At 60.9% G+C, this 23558-nt stretch overlaps 2 protein-coding genes across 2 annotated transcripts; one reads left to right on the top strand and one right to left on the bottom strand.

Moving 5' to 3' along the window:
• Positions 1-356: 356 nt before the first annotated feature.
• Positions 357-2959, bottom strand: INHA (inhibin subunit alpha; the record flags this gene model as incomplete). Its single annotated transcript, XM_084253617.1, has 3 exons — positions 357-1189; positions 2521-2740; positions 2906-2959. 3 exons carry the CDS (start codon positions 2957-2959, stop codon positions 357-359), a joined length of 1107 nt encoding a protein of 368 aa, XP_084109743.1.
• A 904-nt stretch (positions 2960-3863) lies between these two features.
• OBSL1 (obscurin like cytoskeletal adaptor 1) lies at positions 3864-22732 on the top strand (the record flags this gene model as incomplete). Its single annotated transcript, XM_084246199.1, is given in 22 exon segments — positions 3864-4875; positions 6399-6668; positions 6752-7003; positions 7167-7469; positions 7642-7938; positions 9281-9553; positions 10649-10921; positions 11533-11805; positions 14595-14867; positions 15608-15883; positions 15964-16251; positions 16435-16710; positions 17297-17566; positions 17712-17984; positions 18914-19180; positions 19894-20006; positions 20568-20724; positions 20907-21068; positions 21391-21495; positions 21793-22066; positions 22658-22704; positions 22707-22732. Coding segments are annotated over 22 exon segments (5760 nt in total).
• Between the last annotated feature and the right edge of the window lie 826 nt (positions 22733-23558).

Genomic DNA, 23558 nt, shown 5'->3' with positions numbered 1-23558 from the left:
TCTGTCTCCCAAGTGGCTGTCAGGAGCTCGGAGCAGTTTTGTGTCATCCCCAGGCGTCCACTTACAGCTCTTGAACCTCAGGTCTCCAAGGTCAAGTGAGGCTGGAGCAACTAGAGAGCCCACAGTCCCATGCTCTGTCCCCCACCCGCCACACACCCTATCAGAGAAGGCTGAGAACACAGCCGAGTCATATGCACTATGCTTTTATTGTCACATTACCCATGGCAAGGCATGAGGTGGGGGTGGAGCCCTCAGGCAGAAATGCAGAAGGAGGGGAGCAGTGGGAACCCTTTTCCCCAAATTCTGTCCTCTTCCCAGCTGATGGGGTTGGGGGCTAGACCTCCAGCAAGGCTGCCTTAGATACAGGCACAGTGTTGCGTGAGAAGGTTGGGCACCGTCTCGTACTTGAACGAGTAACCTCCATCCGAGGTAGTGCGGACACGGAGGGGCCTCATGGTCCCTGGGAGAGCAGCACAGCAGGGCAGGGCCCCTGGCACCAGCGAAAGGCGCTGCACCGGGGTAGGGGCAACCCCAGGGCCTGGCAGGGGCAGGTCTGGCGGGGTGGGCAGCCCACAGCCACCGTGACAATAGTGGAAGATGAAGCTGGGAGGGTGCACGATCCACCGGTCCCAGCCCAGCTCCTGGAAGGAGATGTTGAGGGCTGCTCTGTGGCAGTTGGCATGGGCGGCGAGTTCCTCTGGGGGCCTCTGCAGCAGACGCAGGGCGGAGGGAGACCAAGGCCAGGACAGCGGGGGAGCAGAACGGCGGGCTCGCTCCCCTCCGCTGGGTGGCCTGGCCCGCGTGTGGGCCACCAGGAAGGGTATGGCCTCAGGCCGGGCTGAGCAGGAACAGAGAGGACAGCGCAGCAGCAGCACCAGGACAGGGTGGCTCAGCAGAGGGAGGGCAGAGGCTGCCAGGTGTAGCACAGCCCAGCGAGGCGGGGCCTGGCCCAGTGTCATGGGCACAGCCACGGGAGCCCCAGATGACAGCACCAGCAGGTCTAGCAGGAGCCCAGAGCTATTGGAGGCTGCTGTGTCCTGCCTGTTCAGTCCCGTGTGGAACCACAGCTGAGCCGAAGTCACCTGGCGGCTGCGTGTGTGCTGGGATGGCCGGAACACGTAGGTGAAGAGGCCTTCCTCTGCCTCCCGGGCCAGCTTTCCAGCAGCTGGCTCATCCTCACAGCTGGCACCTGCAGGAGACAGAGGGAGGCAGAGGGCAGCCCTGACTAGCAGAACGCGGGACCCCTCTTCCTCAGCAGAAGAGATGTGGCTACCATTCATGAGCCTGCCAAGCACACTCTGGGTGCTCTGCCAGACTCGGGGACTCTCTCCAGTCTTGAAAGAAGTAACAGAGGCGCCCATCTGTTATTTCATCATTAAAGGACTTAAAAAATACAAGACACTGCCAACTTCTCTCTGAAGTGGTTTTGCCAATTTAATATTCCCATCAGCCATGTGAAAGTGGCCCTGCCTGTCCCTTCACCAAACACTGAGCTGGGAGTTAGATTTACATTTCGTTCATCTGAATGTGTGACACATACCTTGACCGGGGCGTCCACGGGTATTTGTTCTATTACTCTGTATCTTCCTAGACTACAGCAATGTTGCATGACAAATTCTCTAAAATAATTGTTGTTTGAAAAGACAGGTTAACACCAAAAAGGAACAGAAGGAGAAGAAAAGGCATAACTCAGAATGAAGGACAGAACTTTCTAGAAAGTGTCTTTGACATGCTTTTCCTCAGGTGTTTCTAGATTATACTAAAGAATGACAGACCAGCATCAGCCAAAAGACTGGCAATTGGGTCTGTACTGTTACATGGATTTATGTCATTATAAACTTCATAATGGTTGACCCATTGTGCAGATAAGGAAACTGAGGGTAAGAAAAGTGAATTGACATTTTCCTCTGTAGTACTCAGGCTGGGAGTCTGCCTGATCCCAAAGTCATATTTGTGCTCCTTGGGGACTGAATTGCAGGGAGCGAGAGGTTCTTTTCTAAGAAAGTGCAGCCAGATTACAAGAAGGGCTTTATTCCATCAGCCACTGGGACTTGGGGACATATATAAGGAGGAGAGAAGGGAATTCAAGAGAAGTTAAACTAGTTTTCCAACTAACTTTCTCCTGCATCCCTGCTATCTTTTCAAGTTTCAGGTACTTGGGCTTAAAGAAACAGGGTTCGTAGTGGGGAACAGAGGCAGAGATAGGCGGAAAAGGGGCAGGAAGGGACCCGGGCCCTGATATCTCTAGAGCCCGTTGGCCTCCCAGAATTCTCCCAAACGTCTCCTAGGAGCCACGCATTCTAGAGACCATGTCCCTTAATCCTGAGAGCTGGGCATTATTGTCCATTTGACAGATGTGGAGACAGAGAGGCTCAGGGAGGTTCAGAAACTGAACCATTTGTTGTAAAGTCCGTTGGCTGAGTGACACATCTGGGATTCAAACCCAGATAGGCCTGGCTCCCAAGGCTGCTGCACCACAGCGCTTCCCCAAGGCAGCCTCCACCCCCACTTCTCCATTACCTGTCACTGGGAAAAGGATAGCCTGGGAGACATCCTCCTCCAAGGGTTCAGAGCCCCGGCGGCGCACGAAGGCCCCCACAGCATGTCTTCGTATCCTGATTCCAGGATCCCCACCTTCCTGGGTTACTGCTGGGGGCCCCAAGGCATCCAGGAACAGGGCCCTCACCTTGGCCAGGACCAGTTCCCGGTCAAGCTCTGGTTCCTGGCAGCCATGCCCACCATGGGGGGCCAGCAACAAGAGGAGCAGCAGAGGCAGCTGGGGCAACATAGCTCACCTAGCAAGGGTGAACCTACACCCTGTCCCGCTCCCCTCTGTCAGGGTGTGCCCAGGGCCTCCCCACTCTCCCCTCCCCATCCTACCACAGCCCTCTTTTACCCTTCTCACCCCAGGCTTCCCCAGGCCTTCCCACGCCCTGCTGTCCCAGTTGCCCCTGCCCATGGCATTGAGACCTCCTATCTCTGACGCAGATGTCTGTGGCCCTGAGCCTTATCTCCCACTCCCGCCAGGAATGTGGGGGAGGGGCTGGTGAGGGTTTTCACCCCAAGTGACCTGACCCACACATACAACCCCTCCCCCCACACACACACAAATGCAGGCGCTTGTACACACACACACTGCTAAGAGTCACATCCCAACACCCAGTACAGAGGTGATAGTGCGTGGGTCAAGGCGGGGGGTGCGGGGGGGGCGGTATGGGGTCTTCCAGCTCCCGAAAGCGTTCTTCATCAGGGAGACAGAACTCTGCGAGCCAGCCCCACAGCCCTTGTGGGGCCCCTTCCAACCCAGCAGGGCCCAGGCGGGGGCTGGGGCTAGACCCCGGGCTCAGCGTGGGGCTGGGGGGTCTCTGCCTGCTCTATACTTAGCCTGGAGGAGCCCGTCTGGGCTCCTGTCCTCCAGCTGTGTCATCAGAGAATATTTTTGGGATTGGCAGCTGCAGGCGCCTCTGCCACTCAGGCCCAAGCCAGGCGGGCCGTAGGGGACCTGGCGGCTGGAGGTGGGAGGGAGGAGGGGAGAGAGGCCCGGGCTGTGGGAGGGGGCTGGAGAGCGCGGCGCTCGGCGCAGGAAGCCGGGCCGCGGGGCCCCTCGCGGCGGAGCAGACAGGAAGGACTGCCCCCTGCGCGCCGGGCTCCGCGCCCGGGAGTAGCCGCCGCCGCAGAGCTGCAGCCCGGGGCCGAGGGTAAGGAGGCGAGCCGGGAGCGGGCGGCCAGGGCAGAGATCCGCGGGGCCCGCGCCCCGCCGCGCCCCGCCGCGCCCCGCCTCCCGGGCTCCGGGGACCGCTCCCGGCCTCGGCGCGCCCGCCGGCCGCCCCCCGCCCTCCCCGGCGCCGTCTGCGGCCGCCGCGATGAAGGCGGGCTCGGGGGACCAGGGGAGCCCCCCGTGCTTCCTGCGCTTCCCGCGGCCCGTGCGGGTGGTGAGTGGCGGCGAGGCCGAGCTCAAGTGCGTGGTCCTGGGGGAGCCGCCGCCCACGGTCGCGTGGGAGAAGGGCGGGCAGCCGCTGGCGGCCTCCGAGCGCCTGAGCTTCCCCGCGGACGGCGCGGAGCACGGGCTGCTGCTGAGCGGCGCGCGGCCCCACGACGCGGGCGTCTATGTGTGCCGCGCGCGCAACGCGGCCGGCGAGGCCTACGCGGCGGCCGCCGTCACGGTGCTGGAGCCGCCCGCGCCCCCCGCGCCCCCCGCGCCCGCCGCGCGCCCGCCGCCCGCGCCCGCCCCCGGCGAGGGCGCCCCGGTGTTCCTGGCGGGGCCGCGCTCCCAGTGGGTGCTGCGCGGCGCGGAGGTGGTGCTGGCGTGCCAGGTGGGGGGCCTCCCGCCGCCCGCGCTGCACTGGGAGAAGGACGGGATGGCGCTGGGCGAGGTGTGGGACAGCGGCCACTTCGCGCTCGAGCCGGGCCGCGCCGAGGGCGGCCGGGGCGCTCGCCTGGCGCTGCGCATCCTGGCGGCGCGCCTGCCCGACTCGGGCGTGTACGTGTGCCACGCCCGCAACGCGCACGGCCACGCGCAGGCCGGCGCGCTGCTCCAGGTGCACCAGCCCCCCGAGAGCCCGCCCGAGGACCCCGACGAGGCGCCCCCGCCGGCCGTGGAGCCCGGCAAGGGCGCGCCCAAGACCTTCTGGGTGAACGAGGGCAAGCACGCCAAGTTCCGCTGCTACGTGATGGGCAAGCCGGAGCCCGAGATCGAGTGGCACTGGGAGGGCCGCCCGCTGCTCCCCGACCGCCGCCGGCTCATGTACCGCGACCGCGACGGCGGCTTCGTGCTCAAGGTGCTCTACTGCCAGGCCAGGGACCGCGGGCTCTACGTGTGCGCCGCGCGCAACTCGGCGGGCCAGACGCTCAGTGCCGTCCAGCTGCACGTCAAAGGTACCTCGTCGCCCCGCGGGCGGCTGGGGCGCTGGAGAGGGGACCTTGGCGCCCTCTGGAGCCCTGAGTCCGGCCCTCCTCGGTGCCCAGAGCAGACCTGCTGGGAGGGAGGAGAGGCGGAATTCAGATACCACCTGCTGCCCACCCTCCGCGCCCAGGGACCGAGATTTAAGAGGTGCCAGGGCGCCCAGGAACTTCTTAGCAAACCCCAAAGTGATTCACAGGCAGATGGTGGAAAAACCCTGGTTGATAAACAGCTTTGAGAAGTGGTGGCTGCGCCTCCTGAGAGGGGCCGGCACTCTCCCAGTCCAATGGTTTTCACTTCTTTGTTATTTTACTCCCCTCCCCCAAGGGCCGGGGCCTCATTCAGAGCCCCAGTACCTAAGACAGATAAAGGGAGCGTTTTATGGGTGTGAGTTTTTCTAAGCCCAGATTTGCAGGGTTCACTCGTGAAGCTAACCAGTGAGTACAAGGGGGGGAGTTTTACAGGATAGGCTTATTTGAAGCGGAGGCTGGTGCATATCCCAGGCTAGATCTGTGGGGAAGGTCCCACCGCCCACAGCTTGTTGAGACATTCCAGATTCATACCAAAGGTAAACGTGAGGGAGGAAACCCCCAGGCAAGTTTTGACTAGTCTTCCATTAAACTGCTCCATGTTTGCAAGAAAGGAAAAGTAAGGAGAGGAAATTTATGTTTCAAAGTTGAGTCACCAATAATAGTCAATAAATACTTCAATTGCCCTTAAACAGAAAATCTAGGGGGGTTGGAAAACCACCCTAAACTCACACTGGAAGTTAAGGCTCTCCTTAGTAGCAGTTCATCTCAGCTCCCCGGATTATACCTTCCCTGGTTATCGCCCAACTGTTTCCCTCATAGGAAAAAATGCTGGCAGATGTCCCGAGCCTTGCCTGGCACGGGGTCAAGCATGTGGCACCTGTGTCGCAGTGGTGGCCTGGTGGGCACGGGTGGATGTGCACAGACGGGCCAGACCAGCTGAACTCTGGCAGGAGGGAGGAGCTCACTCAGCAGGAAGGCCCGGGAGGAGCTTTCCAGAGCTGCGCGGCCCTCAGGCTTCTCCTAAGCCCAACTAACCCACGGCCCTTCTGTCATCATGCTTTCTTCCCTTCAAAATGCAGTTTGAAATGCTTTAACTACTTTAAAAGTGAAATTCAACCCAGACCCTAGCAGAATGTGTGCCTCCGAGGGCCCCAGCAGCCAGATTGAACATCACTGATGTTCAAGCCCAACCGTCCCTCTTACCACTTTACAAGAAAGGAAGCTGAGGCCCAGGATCACTAAAAGGCCAGAACCACCTTGGCCATCTTCAGGGTGCTGTCGCTAGGGATGTAGGCCATCCGACTTCCCTCCTGGTGGTTTTTCTGTAATTCCACGAAGCCTGCTGGCTCTGGGAAAAGAGCCTCTGGCATGAGCTCATGTGGGTTTGGGCAATGGACAGTGCCAGGAGGACCCTTCACCCAGCCTGGCCCTCTCCAGAGCCTCCCCTGGTCTCTGTCCTCCCCCAGAGCCCCGCCTCCGCTTCACGAGGCCACTGCAGGACGTGGAGGGCCGAGAGCATGGGATCGTGGTACTGGAGTGTAAGGTCCCCAACTCCCGCATCCCAACCGCCTGGTTTCGCGAGGACCAGCGGCTGCTGCCCTGCCGCAAATACGAGCAGATCGAGGAGGGCACCGTCCGGCGCCTCATCATCCACAGGCTGAAGGCAGATGATGACGGCGTGTACCTGTGCGAGATGCGGGGCCGGGTGCGCACCGTGGCCAATGTGACAGTCAAAGGTCGGCTGGCCGGGGGAGGAGGCTGAGGCTCAAGACGGTAGGTGCCCGGACCCTGGGCTGATGGGCTCCTGTCTGCCTCCCAGGACCCATCCTGAAGCGGTTGCCCCGGAAGCTCGATGTCCTGGAGGGAGAGAATGCGGTGCTGCTGGTGGAGACTCGAGAGGCTGGGGTCGAGGGGCGCTGGAGCCGCGATGGGGAGGACCTGCCGGCCACTTGCCAGAGCAGCTCTGGCCACATGCATGCCCTAGTCCTTCCAGGAGTCACCCGAGAAGATGCTGGCGAGGTCACCTTTAGCCTGGGCAACTCCCGTACCACCACTCTGCTCAGAGTCAAATGTGAGGGCACAAGAGCCCCCGTGCAGGCTCTTCAGGGCTGGATAGGAGGGCCAGGGCAGGAGGGTGCTGGACACCAGAGCCTGGGTGGGCAACGTGGAGTTAAGGTGGGAGGGCTGTGGAAGACTGGAGCAGGGCTCGGATACAGACCCTGCCTCTGTCTCAGGTGTCAAGCACAATCCTCCGGGGCCCCCCGTGTTGGCAGAGATGTTCAAGGGCCACAAGAACACGGTCTTGCTGACCTGGAAACCCCCTGAGCCAGCTCCCGAGACCCCCTTCATCTACCGGCTGGAGCGGCAGGAGGTGGGCTCGGAAGACTGGATCCAGTGCTTCAGCATTGAGAAAGCTGGGGCCGTGGAGGTGCCGGGAGACTGCGTGCCCTCCGAGGGCGACTATCGCTTCCGCGTCTGCACGGTCAGCGAACATGGCCGCAGTCCACATGTTGTGTTCCACGGGTCTGCTCACCTCGGTGAGTTGGTCCTGCCAGACCCAGCTCATCAGTGACTCTACCCCAAGGGGGGCTCTGCCCATCACCTCTCCTTCCCTCCCCAGCCTCTGGTCCCCATCCTCTGCTTCACCTGCCATCCCCTGTCCTCTGCCACCCCTCTGGTTCTGATGGCTGTGTTCTGCCCCCTTCTCAGTACCCACAGCTCGTCTGGTAGCAGGTCTAGAAGATGTGCAGGTATATGATGGGGAAGATGCTGTCTTCTCCCTCGATCTCTCCACCATCATTCAGGGCACCTGGTTCCTTAATGGGGAAGAGCTCAAGAGCAGTGAGCCGGAGGGCCAAGTGGAGCCTGGGGCCCTGAGATACCGTATGGAGCAGAAAGGCCTGCAGCACAGACTCATCCTGCAGGCTGTCAAACACCAGGACAGTGGGGCCCTGGTTGGCTTCAGCTGCCCGGGTGTGCAGGACTCAGCCGCCCTCACCATCCAAGGTTGGTGCGAGTGGGACCAGAGTGGGTGGATAGGGTGTCCTGTGGACAAGATAAGACAAATGTTCTTGCCGAATCTCACATCTAGGCGCAGAGAGTAAGGTACATGTATAGGACTCAGTGTTTTAGAGACCAGTCTCAACCCACATGCAACATACAGGGCCCCTTGTTATTGTCCACAGTATCATATCCAAATTCTTCAGGGAAATTTGTGACTTAACTCTGTCACATTTGTCATCTCAGAGACATGGCCCCTGACCCCTAGTCCTCAACTGCTTCCTGCCCTGTAGTTTATCTGTTGGAGCAGTTTCTTATGGACCAAGCTTAATCATTTTTTGTATATTAACACAACCCTTTGAACAGCCCCATACACATAGAGTCTTTTGTCATCCCATTAAACAGGTGAGGAAATAGGCACAGAGCAGTTAAGTGACTTGACCAAAGTCGCAAAGCTAATGAGTTGCAAAGCTAAGCTCTCATTAGCTTTGCCGGGCCAGGAACCTAGGCCATCTGGCTCCAGAGTCACACTGTACCACCTGAGGCACCCCCAAGGAGGAGGTCAGTCATCGGCAGGAATGCTGGCATTTGCCTTCTCACTGTCATTGCTGGGGTTTGTGAGGCCAACCAAAGGATTCCTCGGTGCCCAAGCCCAGGGTCTTGAAGGGGTTGGCCACCAGCACTCCAGGAAGAGAGCAGAGTAAGTAAGGAAAATCCAGCTCCTGGTGCAGCACTTCCAGAAGGGAGCCCCAACCACTGACATCAGCATCACCTGGATGCCTAGTTTATAATGCAGATTCCCTGGCCCTTGTACCCTTGGCGGGGGGCACAGTCTAAACACCTGCATTTCTAGCAGACTCCTTTGGAATTCCTCCACACACCAAAACCACTGCTCTGGTTTTTTTTTAAAGATTTATTTATTTATGCATTCAAGAACTGGGGTATAGGCCAGAGGTGCGGGGGAAGGAGGACTAGGATTCACCAGAGACAGAGCGGGGAACAGAACAGGCAGACTGAAATATACTGCTGAGGGAGGAGCGGATGAGTCTGGAGAGGTCTGCTGTGCCATGTGGGTAGCTCCCTGGCTGGCTGGGGATTGAACTCGTGCGGCAGAGGCAGCCGATGGCTTCACAGTGCGGTGCTTAACCCCTTGCGCCACCAGGGAGGCCCCAAAAGCACTGCTCTTAAGAGTTGCTGGGTAAGCCTAAAACTATTTGTAAAACTCCAACAAACGCACAGGCAGCAGTTGTTGGCCTGATATGCCTGATAACCTGCAGCAGAGGGGGTGCTTGTCCCAGCTGGCGTGCAACACACACAATGCCCCATGTGACCGTGCTTCTCCCTGCAGAGAGCCCCGTGCACATCCTGAGTCCGCAGGACAAGGTGTCGCTGACGTTCACAACCTCGGAGCGGGTGGTGCTGACCTGTGAGCTCTCCCGGGTGGACTTCCCGGCAAGCTGGTACAAGGATGGGCAGAAGGTGGAAGAGAGCGGGTCGCTGGTGGTGAAGGCCGATGGGCGCAAACACCGGTTGATCCTGCCAGAGGCCCAAGTCCGAGACAGCGGCGAGTTCGAGTGCAGAACAGAAGGAGTCTCGGCCTTCTTCAGTGTCACCGTCCGAGGTCAGGAACAGTGCTCCTCCCCCTGGGGCTGGCTTGGGGCCACGCAACCCCTGCCCCTTGGGCTGCCTGCTAGAGGGGTCCCTTCCAGGGAGGGCCACAGAACGTGGTTTCAGGTTACTTTGCACTTGCTTCTGAATCCCCCCTGCACCTTCACCCTCCAGCATACTTGCCCCCAAATGCCCTCTGCTGGGGAGAGGGTGGGGGAACGGAATTCCATCTAGGGGAGGAGAGGAAGGAGCGACTTTTACCAGGTGCCTACTGTGAACCAGGTACTAAGCTGGATCATGCAAATGTGTAATCTTCACAGATAGATGGGCCACACTCTCTCCAGTTGACACGTGAAGAAACGAGCCCATCAGAGTTCTGTGACTTGTTCATTGTCACAGCCGGCAGACTCCCTGTCTGGGTTCACACCCAAGACTGTGCTTCCCCTGCTGCTCCAGGCGGACAGGGTCAAAGGGAAGCATTAAGTGCAGAGGTCTGGCAAATCTCAAGGCAGCTCATGGTCTGGCTGCCTCAAAACCATCCTGGAAACCTGACATAAATGCAGGTACCCAGGCACCCCGCACCTCCAAAGCCAAGATCTCCAGGGCAGAGCCTGGGGTTCCATTCTGGAAGGACAGTGTGGTAGCCACTGATCTGGCTCATCCCACTTTAAGTGGAAAACCTATTCCAGCCCCACTGCCAAGAGGTCTTCTAGCCCCTGCCTGAATGTCCCAGTGGCAGGAGCTCACTACCTATAGGGAGCGGGTCCCTTTGGGGCATGCTAATCATTTTGTTTAAAAGCAACAGCAAGTGTGGCCCTGCCGTGGCCTGTCACAGTCACCTGTCCAACTAGACAAGCCTCCCTCCCTCCCTCCTGGGTCCCCACTCAGCCATCTCTGATCTTGGGGGCCCATGGTGCATGCAGGTGCCACATCACCTATTCTGTCTCGCTCATCACACCTCAGCATCCCGTACCACTGCCCCAGAGTTCCCTGCACAATATGGGCTTGGCCCTCCCATTGTCCTCCCAGGAGGAAACTGTCTTCTGCCTGAGCAGCATGGATGCTTGGTTCCCACGTGTGGGGTAACCCCATCTCTGCTCCCCACCAGACCCCCCGGTGCACATCCTGGACCCCCAGGAGCACGTGTTCGTGCATGCCATCACCTCTGAGTGCGTCATGCTGACCTGCGAGGTGGACCGAGAGGACGCCCCTGTGCACTGGTACAAAGACGGGCAGGAGGTGGAGGAGAGCGACTTTGTGGTACTGGAGAACGAGGGGCCCCATCACCGCCTGGTGCTCCCTGCTGCCCAGCCCCCAGATGGGGGCGAGTTTCAGTGCGTCGCTGGAGATGAGCGTGCCTACTTCACCGTCACCATCACAGGTGGGGGTCCTGTGATGCCTGGCTTCCCTGGCAGCTGTAATGGTCTCACTCCTGGGCTGCTAATCCCAACCCCTGCTTGCCTCCCAGCTGATCGGATGCTCCCTTCCCTCTGACCCAGACCCTATCCTGACCCAGCTCTATCCTGAGGTTCAGTCACACAGGAAATGCGTTGCCATTAACCCACTGGCTAGGGCTACATGAGTCACGGGGAAGTCCTGCCTTCTCCATACTCCTGAGGACCCCTGCCAAGGGGAACCTTCGGGAACATGAGTTCTGCTGGGTGGGATCAGAGCAATTGAGTACAGGCGCGAGAGGGGTGGGAAGAGGCCCCAACCCCACCCGGGCCACCCAAGCTCCCCTCAGCATCTCACCCTTCTCGCTGTCCTTGCCCCAGCCCCGAGCAGGCACGGGGTTTCTGCGGCCACGGTGTGACTGCTCCTGGGTCCCTGGTGTGCTTTGGTGACTGTGGTTGTGTCTCCAGCTGTGAGCGACTCTCCAAGCAGCCGAGGGTCCGCTTTCCAGGAGCAAAGGATTGGTGTGGATCAGGGAGGGCAGCAGGGCGCCTGCGCCTCGGCCCCCTGATGCCCAGCTGTGCTGTCCCTGTCCTCCAGACGTCTCCTCGTGGATCGTGTACCCCAGTGGCAAAGTGTATGTGGCAGCTGTGCGCCTGGAGCGCGTGGTGCTGACCTGCGAGCTGTGCCGCCCCTGGGCCGAGGTGCGCTGGACCAAGGATGGGGAAGAGGTGGTAGAGAGTCCAGCGCTGCTCCTGCAGAAGGAGGACACTGTCCGCCGCCTGGTGCTGCCCGCCGTCCAGCTGGAGGACTCCGGCGAGTACTTATGTGAAATCGATGACGAGTCAGCGTCCTTCACCGTCACTGTCACAGGTGTGGGCCCACCCCAGCTGCCCAGGGTCACCGGAGGATAGTCCTGAGCCCTTGGGGGAGCCGACCATGTACCCTCTAGCTAGCACATGGGGAGGAGGGAGGCGCGGCTGCGGGTGCATGTAACCTGGGGTCCCTGGCCAGATGAGCCCCAAGCCCCGTTCAAATCAGCAGGCTTCTCCCCGCTGCCCAAAGCCAAGAATAGCTGTGCTCACCGGCTCACCTGCCAGGCACTTTCTGTGTGCCGGACTGGGCAGCGCGTGCTGGGAACTGATACACACACCCGGTCCCTGCTCTCGGAGAGCTGCCCGTCCAACTGGGGAGAAAGCTGTTAACCAGGGGTCGCAAACGGGTGTCCTCGGGCCCCATGCAGCACACAGATGTGTTTTGTTTGGCCTGCAGAGTCTTACCAAAGTCAGGACAGTTCAAATAGCAATCCGGAGTTATGCGTCCTCTTGAAAAAGCCGAAGACCCGGCGCCTCTGGTCCCGCTTCCCCCCATGGCGACGAACAGCTGGTGCTGAGTAGCAGCTGCCCCTATAATATGGGGCCCACATTCCTCTGACTCCCCCTCCCCGCCATTCCTTTTTGCCTCTCCCCAGACTGCTTCAGCCACTGACCTTATCTACCTGGCCCCTGTGGGCATTTGAGTTTGCGACCCCTGTGTTAAATCAATAAACACACAAATAAATGTACGGTGACATCTTGTGACAAGTGCTCGAGGGATGAGGGCAGAGGACTCACGAGAGCAGAGCAAGAGTCAGGGAGGGCCTCGGAGAGAGCCTGCAGGCCACCGCCGGTGCCAACCCTGAGCTGGGCTCTGGAGACTCCACAGCTCACAGCCTGGCAGGAAAGCCAGACATGGGAAAGGATCTTAGAGTGGGGGGCTGTTGAGCGTTGTGTCGGGGTGCATTGGAACTCCCAGGCTGGGAGCTCCTAACTGGTCAGCATGCAGGAAGTGACTTCAAAATGGACACTTGCAGCAGGGACTGAATTAGCTAAGTGGGCTCGGGGTTTGGGCTGAAGATGGAGGAGAATGTTCAAATCAGGAAAAGCACAAGAAGACTTTGGAGGTGATGGTGGGTTGGTACCAAAAACTGGGGCTGCAGTCCATAGTACCAATCCCGATGGGTACATGTGGCAGTGCTGATGGGTGTTGTAGGGCCCGGGCAGCTTTGGGAGGCACAGAAGAACCCGGCCAATTGTATTGGATTGACCATTCTGCTCCTGGCATCTATTTTCCTCTTCCCCCTGCCCTGCCCCAGCCTAGGCTGAGCCATTTAGCCCCCTCCACCACTCCTTGCACCCAAGATACTGCAGGGGGGACTCCACCAACCCACAAAGCCCCGGAGGTCTTTCTTCATGTGTTCTGCGCTGTAGCAAGTGCCTTCAACTTCTCTCGCCTCGCCCCAAGCCCTGGACAGACATAATGGCCCAGCCACACACATTTCGGCCCACAGTTGCCCTCCCCACAGAACACCAGAATCTTCACGGAGAAGTTCACACAAATGCCACCCGGGATATGGACCAGGGAGAATCAAGTCTGATGCCATGTTGAGGCCCCACAGCTGTGCAGGCATCCCCGCTCTACCCCTGCCCTGTCCTCATGCCACCTGGCCCGTCACCGCCCCCACCCCACCCCCCGCAGACAGCTACGCTGCCATCTGGCCACCTGCCTTGCTGGACCCACGGAAGCAGTCTGCATCCTCCAGACTCTTAGAACAAGTCCAGTTGAGGTGGATTGCAGAGTGGCAGGGTGTGTGCCAGTGGGCTCCGCTTTTCGTGCCAGTCTGCAAAAAACCAGACCAGGAAGCTAGATGTTCCCTCACCCAGCCACCAGGGGGCAAATGCTAGAGGCACATTAAGGAGTGCAGACTTGAAGATCCTGGGAGACCACTGGGGAGCATGGGCAGGCCTGCACTTGGTGCCCGGGGCATATCCGATGTTGACATGGCTCCCTGTTGGCGGAAGTGTGACCATTACCAGCAGTTGGAGAGGAACTCCCAGAATCAGCACTTAGCACCCCTGGGAACTCTTGGACAGGTGTTGGCAACTCTTATGCACAGATGTTAAAATCATTACCGAGTGCCTGCGAGCGTTGGTTGGGAATCCCTACCACTGCTTGCATAGTCTGAGCTTCCCTTCACCAGGTGGTAGTTCTTCCTTCCGCTCGAGGGTAGGCCGCAGCCAACTGTGACTTAGCCATCTGTGCCGCCATGTCCTCATCTGGAAAATGGGAATAAAACAATTCCTACCTCTTAGGGTTGCTGTGAGAGTTAAATGTACAAAGTGTCTAGGACTGTTCCTGCAACTTTAGGAAGGGATGCAGAAGTATTTGCCTTACAGACTATGACAGATTTCTTATCCACTGCTCCAAAACAAGACAAAACACCCCTCCCCAAATCAAAGGGCTTTTTCTAAGTTCAGTATTCAAAGGTATTTCCATAAAACCTGAGCTTAACTGCTGTGAAGCTATTTCTTTAATTTTCCTCTTTTATGGTAAATGTATCTAGTCACATTGCAGAAGTCTTGGTCATTCAGGAGTTCCTTTGGGACCTCCCCTGGGGGGTGGGGAGGATGCGGCAGGACTTAGCATGCTGTCCTGGACCCTGAAGCGTTCTAGATTCTGTCACACCTCTGCCCCAGGGACTTCAGAGAACAGATCAAGGCCCTGTTACTACTTAGGACCCTCGGTGCTCTTGTTCCTGTGGCAGCAGAGACTTCATGCTGCCGGCTGGCTCCAGGGAGGCTTCGGGGAGTTTGTGACGGGCTGTGGTTGCTCCCACTCTGCAGAGCCCCCGGTGCGCATCATATACCCCCGGGATGAGGTGACCCTGATCGCCGTGAGCCTGGAGTGTGTGGTGCTGATGTGTGAGCTGACTCGGGAGGATGCCCCGGTGCGCTGGTACAAGGATGGCCTGGAGGTAGAAGAGAGTGAAGCCCTGGTGCTGGAGAGTGATGGACCTCGCCGCCGCCTGGTGCTGCCCGCTGCCCAGCCCGAGGACGGGGGCGAGTTTGTGTGTGATGCTGGAGATGACTCAGCTTTCTTCACCGTCACCGTCACAGGTGGGCAGGCATGGGGGCATCCGGGGCAGCAGACAGGCTGGAGTGACCGACACCAACCCCCCCACTTCCCACATCTTAGGGGCCTCCACCTGTACCTCATAGCCCCCCCATTCTCCAGCCGCCTCGCCTCCTCTGCCTCATTTCTGCCACCTGAAAGCCCTGGCTTGTCCACATCAGGTTGGGAGCGTGACCAGAGACCTGGTGGAGAGAGCCCTGTAACTAGCAACGTTCGTCATTCAGTCAGCAGAGGCTGTTGAGCAACTCCTGTGAGCTCAGCACTGTTCTAGAGGCAGAGGGCTGCAGTAGTGCACCAGTAAGAGAAGCTTGCGTTCTAGTGACTATGGGCAGACAGAAAATAAGTAAATAGATGGTTTATCGGGCGGTGATAGGTGCATCACGGCAAAGCAGGGCAAGTGGAGGCTCAGATAGGTCTGGGCACGGGTCTGGCTCTACCTCTTTGTATCCATGTGACTTTGGGCGAGTCACTTTCCTCTCACAGAGCCTCAAGTCCTCATCTATAAAGTGAGGCCAGCAGGGGCACATCTCCTAGCAGTGTCAGGAGTGGCAGAAACAAGAGTTGCGGTGTGCTCAGCACAGCACCTGGCGCAGGTGCCCAGGGGTTGTAGCCGGTACCATTCCCCAGAGCAGTGCTTCAATGGAGAGGACTGAGCGTCTGGCGGATGAGGCAGGTGGAGGGCTGCTGGCGGAGGCTGAGTACCCCCATCTCTGTCCACCACCAGCCCCGCCAGAGAGGATTGTGCACCCAGTGGCCCGCAACCTGGACCTGCAATTTGGGGCCCCAGGGCGGGTGGAGCTGCACTGCGAGGTGTCCCCAGTTGGGTCACAGGTCCGCTGGTACAAGGATGGGCTGGAAGTGGAAGCATCGGACACCCTGCAGCTGGGTGCTGAGGGGCCCGTTCGCACCCTAACCCTGCCCCACGCCCAGCCTGAGGATGCCGGGGAGTATGTATGCGAGACCCGTGATGAGGCTGTCACCTTCAATGTCAGCCTGGCTGGTGGGTACCCCTGGCCAGCCTGAAGGGGGTTGGGAGGGAGGCAGGGGACACCGAAGGCTGACCCCCTCCTCTCTGTCCAGAACCCCCAATACAGTTCCTGGCCCCAGAGGCAGCCCCCGGTCCACTCTGTGTGGCTCCTGGGGAGCCCGTGGTGCTGAGCTGTGAGCTGTCCCGGACGGGCGCCCTTGTCTCCTGGAGCCACAACGGGACGCCGGTGCAGGAGGGAGATGGCCTGGAGCTGCACGCTGAGGGTCCCCGACATGTCCTCCGCATCCGGGCTGCAGACCCAGCCCAGTCAGGCCTCTACACCTGCCAGTGTGGGGCAGCCCCGGGGGCCCCCAGCGTCACCTTCACTGTGCAAGTGGCTGGTGAGTAAAGCCTGGACAGAATGCCCGAGTTATACCCCAAAGCCCTGGCGTCTCCCTGCTTCTTTAGCACCCCTTGTTCACCCCGCCCGCCCCTCTTAGAACCTTTCCCCATCTTGCCTCCCACTACCCTCCTCAAAGTCCTTGAGCTGCTCCTCCCAGTGACCCCCAGCTCTGACCCCACAGAGCCCCCCGTGCGGGTAGTGGCCCCCGAGGCAGCCCAGACGAGGGTTCGCAGCACCCCAGGCGGGGACCTAGAGCTGGCGGTACACCTCTCTGGGCCTGGGGGCCCAGTGCGCTGGTACAAGGACGGGGAGCGACTGGCCAGCCAGGGGCGGGTGCAGCTGGAGCAGGCCGGGGCCAGGCAGGTGCTGCGGGTGCAGGGGGCACGGAGCAGGGACGCTGGGGAGTACCTGTGCGACACGCCCCAGGACAGCCGCATCTTCCTCGTCAGCGTGGAAGGTAACAGTACACCCCTACACCCTTTGGGTCCTGGCACCCCAAGGACCACACCCTTGTGCCATTCTGGGTCCCCTCTCCTCCCTTCCCTGCCTCAATGCCTCTGGCTCCAACCGGTGCAGGTACAGCTCTTGGATGAGGACTCGGGGCTCCCTTTCTGGGAACCCTCACATAGGAGGAGGCGCAGCCCAGTAGTTAGAGGTCTGGGTTTAACCTGGATTCTGCCTCCTAGTAGCTAGACAACACTGGCAGGTGGTTGCCTGCTGTGAGCCCTGGCTCCAAAGCGGGAGGCTGGTGCATGTGTTACACAGCTGTTGTGACAGTTAAATGAGGTAAAAGGGTCCACGGGAGATGGCCTGTTACTAGGGAGTCAGAGCGGTGAGGCGCCAGGCCAGGATTGAGAGGAATCGGCCGGGAGTGGCAGGTAGTTGGCATCTTGTCCTTTGGAGCAGCCCATGGTGGACACACAGTAGGTCCTCAGGAAAGATCTGTTAAGTAACTGGGGGATGAGGGCCTGTACCCTGAGGAGGGGGTGAAAGGGAGGAGGGGAAAGACCCAGCCCGCCTCACTGCCTATCCCTACCCCCCAGAGCCACCACCCGTGAAGCTGGTCTCGGAGCTGACACCGCTGACCGTCCACGAGGGTGACGATGCCACATTTCGGTGTGAGGTCTCCCCACCCGACGCCGAGGTCACCTGGCTGCGCAATGGGGCCGTTGTCGCTCCAGGGCCCCAGCTAGAGATGGCCCAGAACGGCACGAGCCGCACGCTGACCGTGCGAGGCTGCCAGCTGGCTGATGCGGGGACGGTGACGGCCCGAGCAGGGGGCACAGCCACCAGCGCCCGGCTCCACGTGCGAGGTTTGGCCCTGGCGGGGAGGAGACGGTGTTCCCTGGGCCTGTTCTCCCAGCTCCTCCCCAGCCGCCTTGCCCGGACTGTGAGAGGGAGCAGGGGCCGGTCTCAAGGGCCCCACCTGGCTCATGGCCCTCCCTGATTCCTCCCCAGAAACGGAGCTGCTGTTCCTGCGGAGGCTGCAGGACGTGCGGGCAGAGGAAGGCCAGGACGTGTGCCTGGAAGTGGAGACGGGCCGAGTGGGTGCAGCGGGTGCAGTGCGCTGGGTGCGCGGTGGGGAGCCCTTGCCCTGCGACTCCCGCCTGTCCATGGCCCAGGATGGCCACGTGCACCGCCTCTTCATCCACGGCGTCGTCATGGCTGACCAGGGCACCTACGGCTGCGAGAGCCACCACGATCGCACCCTGGCCAGGCTCAGCGTGAGGCGTGAGTGCCCTGTCCTCTCCTAACACAACGCTTGCCCCCGGCACAGCCTGTCCTAGCTGGCCCAGGGCCCCTCAGCACCCCCACCAAAGTGCCCCTCGCCACCGAGGAAGGTCAGCTGGGGCTGACCTCCGGAGTGTGACCTGTCCAAAGCAAAACTTTTCTTTTTCTAATGTTTTTTATTGACCTTAGCAGTCCATGTGGGTTTTGCATTCCATTTCCTATGTCCAAGTTCGCTTTGCTATAAACATAAATATTATGCTCCAGAAAGACTCGCTGTGTTTGCCCTTCAGGCCCGTCTGAGAAGTAGGGATGGCTGCTCAATAGCACCCTCCAGCCCCCACGCTGGCGCCCTCTCTTATCTGTGTGACCTCATGCAACTGATTTAACCTCTCAGAGCCAAGTCTTCTTAAAGTGAGACTGATCCCTGCTTCAAGGATCTTCAGGGCCATTAACCGAGATAACAGGAAAAGTGCCCAGACAGAGCTTGGCAAATGGTTGTTGGTGGTGATGCGAATTCTCCTCTGGTGAAGTCATGCACTTACTCACAATAAACCCACGTCTCAGTGTTATTCGCCTAGAGCTGCTGAGCAGTTTGCCAGAGGCCGCACAGCACACAAACTGTGCAGAGCAAGTGCTCAGTCCTGTTTGCCTCCAATTTCTGCGCTTCTCTCAGTGTCACAGCACCCCTCATCCAGACACCTCAGGCCCCTAACCACACCTCCCCGCTTTCATGGGTCCCCTCTCAATACCAGTATGGCCTCTCTTCAATCCTGGCCCAAGTCTGGCCGGCTGTGCTCCCTTCTTTCCATAGGGCCTTAAGATGGGTGTTAGGGGTGGTGCAGGCAGGGCCAAAGGGTATGTGAGCCCACTGAAGCCCCTGCCCCCAGATGGCGTCTTCACCTCCCTCTCTCCCCATCTTCCCCCACCAGCGAGGCAGCTGAGGGTACTGCGGCCTCTGGAAGATGTGACCATCATCGAGGGGGGCAGCGCCACCTTCCAGCTGGAGCTGTCCCAGGAGGGTGTGACTGGGGAGTGGGCCCAGGGTGGAGTCCGGCTGCAGCCAGGGCCCAAGTGCCACATACACGCAGAGGGTCACACCCACCGCCTGGTGCTCAGTGGCCTGGGCCTGGCCGACTCTAGCTGTGTCTCCTTCACGGCGGATTCTCTGCGCGCTGCGGCCAGACTCACTGTGAGAGGTGCGGCCTTGGGGACCGCTGCTTGCCTGCTGACCACCCTAGCTGTGACTGCTGATCCCACTACCTGTGTGGCCCCCACTAACCACACCTGTTGCAGTGTGACCCCCCCACACACTGACTTCCTTGCTAGATTGTGACCCTCCAGGCCTTTGGCCCAGTGTGGTCCCAGTGACCCTCCCATAGAATGTGCCGCTGTGAGCATGCCTGTGACAGCGCAGGTCCTGTTGTCTCCTGCCTGACCATAGCCCCATGGACCACTCTGAGCGTGACCCCACTGACCACACCTGCCTGCTGTGGCCCCCTCCACCTCCCTGAGTGCCTTTCTGACTCATGTCCCAAAAATCCACAGACTGCCCAGTGGTGACTCCACCAGCACCTCTGTGCCTAGGGGTGACTCCAGCATAGCGTCACTGTGCCCTACGCATCTGTGACGGGTACCCCATGGCTCCAGCCAAGGGTGGCCACCACTCACCATGCCTGCCACACATTGACCCCTTTGATCCCACTCTTTCCCACTGACCAGCACCCCCACCTTCAGCCTCTTGTCCCAGCACCTCCCACTCACTAGTGGTCATCACTAATGACTTCTCTAGACTTGTCTAAATGTATCAACCACTGGCCCCTTGTGCCCGAGGGTGTCCTCCTCGTCCCTGTGTGCTGGGCCTCCATTCTGCCCTTACACTGCTCACTCTGCACTGTCCTCCCACCACCAGAGGCCCCAGTGACCATTGTGCAGGGGCCACAGGACCTAGAGGTGACTGAGGGGGACACAGCTACGTTCCAGTGCGAGCTTTCCCAGGCCCTGGCTGATGTCACCTGGGAGAAGGTCAGAGCCCAGCCCCAGCCCAGTCCACCTTGGCCTCATCATAATACTGTCCCCAGCTGAAACACTAATACTCACTACGTGGATGTGCCTGGCACTGTGCTAAAATTTGCTTTACATCTAATCCTTTCATCCTTATGACCCTAGAGGTGGGTCTTCATATCCCCATGTTATGTCAGGAGACTGAGGCTCAGTGGGTTGAAGCATGGCCCAGGGGCAGGTAAAGGGGTGGGGCTCGTTTTTGAATCCAGGTTTGCCTAATTCCAGAATCCACGCTTATGACTGGTGTGATCTACACATGATATAGGCTTCCCGCGCCATGGCACTCCTTCTCAACCCTAGCGCCCCCAAGAGTGACATTAGGGGGGCCCCTGGCCAGACCCCAGCCTGAGCGTGTGCATGTGTGTGGGGCTGTGTGTGTGCTCACGGAAGCGCGCGCCCAGCGGCGCAAACACAAACACCTCGAGACCGTTTGGCATCAGCAGAGGGCGCCGTGGGCGCCTCCCAGGGCCGCGGTCGCCCTGACCAGCCGGCCGCTTCCACCCTTTGAAACTCCCGCCCTAGGACGGGGACCCGCTGTCACCCAGCCCTCGGCTCAAGCTCCAGGCCCTCGGCCCGCGCCGCCTTCTCCAGCTGCGGCGCTGCGGCCCCTCGGACGCCGGGACCTACAGCTGCGCGGTGGGGGCCGTGCGCGCCGGGCCCGCCCGCCTGTCCGTGCGCGGTGGGTACGGGGTGACCCCCGGGCGGGCGGCCGCTGTGGGTGCGGGGACGGACGCAGATCCGAGCTCACCCGAGAGTGGCTCGGGGGGCGTGGCGGGCATTTAAAGATTGGGGCGGGACGCGGACGCCGCGGGGTGCCGCTCCGCGCGCCCCGCCCGCCTGACGCCCCGGGCCCCGCCCCAGAGCGCGCGGTGTCGGTGCTGGGCGAGCTCAGGTCGGTGCGCGCCCGCGAGGGCGGCAGCGCCACGTTCGAGTGCACCGTGTCGGAGGTCGACGTCGCCCGGAGGTGGGAGCTCGGAGGCCGCCCGCTGAGGCCCGGAGGCCGCGTCCGCATGCGACAGGAAGGTCTGGGCGACCTTGCATCCTCCCCGGCCCCCCAGTGCCCCGCCCCCGGCTCGGGCAGACCCCGCCCCGGCCCCCCAGACCCCGCCCCGCGAGGGGAAGCACCGCCCTCCGCTCCGTGGACCCGCCCCGCGGCACCTCCAGGCGGTTCGGTGTCTTTCCCCGACCCCCGGCTCAGACCTCGGTCCCGGGCCGTCCTCTCGCCCCGCGGAGCCGCAGGTCCGCCCACCTCGAGACCGACCCGGGCCCCTGCCCCGGCCCCATCTTCACCCCCGAGCGCTCCCCGGAGGCGGCTCTGGCCTCGCTAGCGCCCCTTCACCCCCAGGGAAGAAGCACATTCTGGTGCTGAGCGAACTGCGCGCGGAGGACGCCGGCGAGGTGCGCTTCCAGGCCGGCCCCGCCCAGTCCGCGGCGCGGCTGGAGGTGGAGGGTAAGCGTCGGGGGAGGCGGCCGGGCAGGGGCACCGTCTCCTGCCGGGGTTGGCGGCTCTTGCTAGGAGCTCTGCTTCTCCCCGCACCCCCCCGCTCCTCGAGGTGCTCCTCTGGGGCGGGTCACCGAGGGCACTGCGTTCCCTGGAGGGCAGGAGACTTTGGGGGCACCGAAGAACAGGCTGGTGGGCGAGAGGTGCGAGCCCAGGAGTGAAGGCCGCGGTGGGGGGGAGACGTGTCCCTCCTCCTGGGGGCCCTGCGCGCCCCTGTTAACTCACGCCCTCGCCCTCCGCCCCCAGCACCGCCTCTCCAGATGTGCCGCCGCCCCCCTCGCGAGAAGTCGGTCCTGGTTGGCCGCCGCGCGGTGCTGGAGGTGACGGTGTCCCGCCCGGGGGGCCAAGTGTGCTGGCTGCGGGAGGGGGTCGAGCTGTGTCCGGGAGGCAAGTACGAGCTGCGCAGCGACGGCCCCACCCACAGCCTGGTCATCCATGACGTGAGGCCGGAGGACCAGGGCACCTACTGCTGCCGCGCGGGTCAGGACAGCGCCCGCACCCGGCTGCTGGTGGAGGGTGAGTAGGCCGCCCGGACAGAGGTTGGAGGGGCAGGCTGGCTGGCCAGGCAGGAGGGGTCGCCTGGATGCTGGTGGGCAGAGACATTCCTGCCGGAAGCTCTCCAGGACTTTGGGTGGCAAGTTGCTGCTGGGGCGTGTTGGAGGGGGGAGGGGATCACACACAGGACTGAGAGGAGGAGCCCGACTGTTCTCAGCAGGAACCATCTGGTTCAGGTCAGCTGTTCTACCCCCTTCCTGTCCAGGCTTCTCCTCCCTCCCCCCTGTTTGTCTCTCCTGATTACCCCATTTGTACCTGAGTTCCTCTCCTTCCCATCTGCCGCCCCTGGCCTCTGTCCCCCAGCTGTCCCTCACCCCCTCCTGCTCTCTACCCAGCTGGCTTCTTCCTGTCTCCGTGAATTCAGCATCAGCCTGAGCAGAGAGCTCCTGAGCTGAGCCCATCTTCCACATAGGAGATGCCCTGCTCTCTGCCTGCATTCCTGCCTTGCCCCACCCCTCACTGACCTCCACTTTCCTGTCCCCACAGACAGCCTGACAGAGGCTCTGAAGGGGTGGGGCAGAGGGTGAAGAACCGCTCTTCCTGTGTGGGTGGCCAGGCTCTGCAGGGGAGAGGAAGGTGGTGCCCACTCTCTCCCCAGCCCCACGCAAGTCATTCCTCTGCAGGGAGCTAGGAGGACCGAACCAGGCCAGGCGGGGCCCTCGGACAGCTTGGAAGGCGCTTGCCCTTACTGTGGGCAGGGGTGGGGAGGCAGGGGAACCAGAGGTGTTGGGAGACAATAAAAGTGGTACAGTCCTTTCCCTGGCTCTCTGTGTGACATGGGAAGGCAGGACTTGCCTGGACCTCCTCGTGTAGTAAGTGACACAGGGGACCAAGGGCTACAGAGCTTCTAACTTGGCCCTGGAAGTGCCGGCCACCAAAAACCACCACTCCTGGCAAAAGCCACACCGCTTGGCACATTTATAAAAGATGTAAAACAGGGTGGGGTGGGGGAGACAGAAGCATGAGGTGTCCAGGCTGGCATGACAGACACCAGACATGCACCGTGCATTTAAGCCCCCTCCCCCCAGCCCTCTCCCCAACCCAACCCAGAGCAGCACCCCCCACCCCCATCCCCTGCCACTGCCCTCAGGCTGGTGGCTTTGCAGAGGACAGGGGACCAGGGTGAGGGGTGCTACAGTTTGCCCCGTGAACAAGGACAAGAACCCTTAGATGAGTCTGGTTGAGAGGCAGAGCAATGGGGGAGGAAGGCAGACCTCCTCCACTTAGACATGCAGGAGAGTGGCCCAGGGGACCCCAGAAGTGGGAGAGGAGGCCGGGCCAACCTTGGCGAAGCCCTACCAATCAGAAATCTAAGGCAAGAGTCCCACTGTCCCCTCCAAGCCCACCCCTCCACACGTACACGCACACACGGGTAACACACTCACAACCCTGAGCACACCCCAATGGGGCTCACACCCCACGTCCCTCAGGAGCCCCTCGGCGCTTGGAAGGGGGCC

The sequence above is a fragment of the Talpa europaea genome, assembly GCF_964194135.1.
Source record: "Talpa europaea genome assembly, chromosome: 1".
NCBI lineage: Eukaryota > Metazoa > Chordata > Mammalia > Eulipotyphla > Talpidae > Talpa > Talpa europaea.
This window is presented reverse-complemented; position numbering and strand designations above follow the sequence as displayed.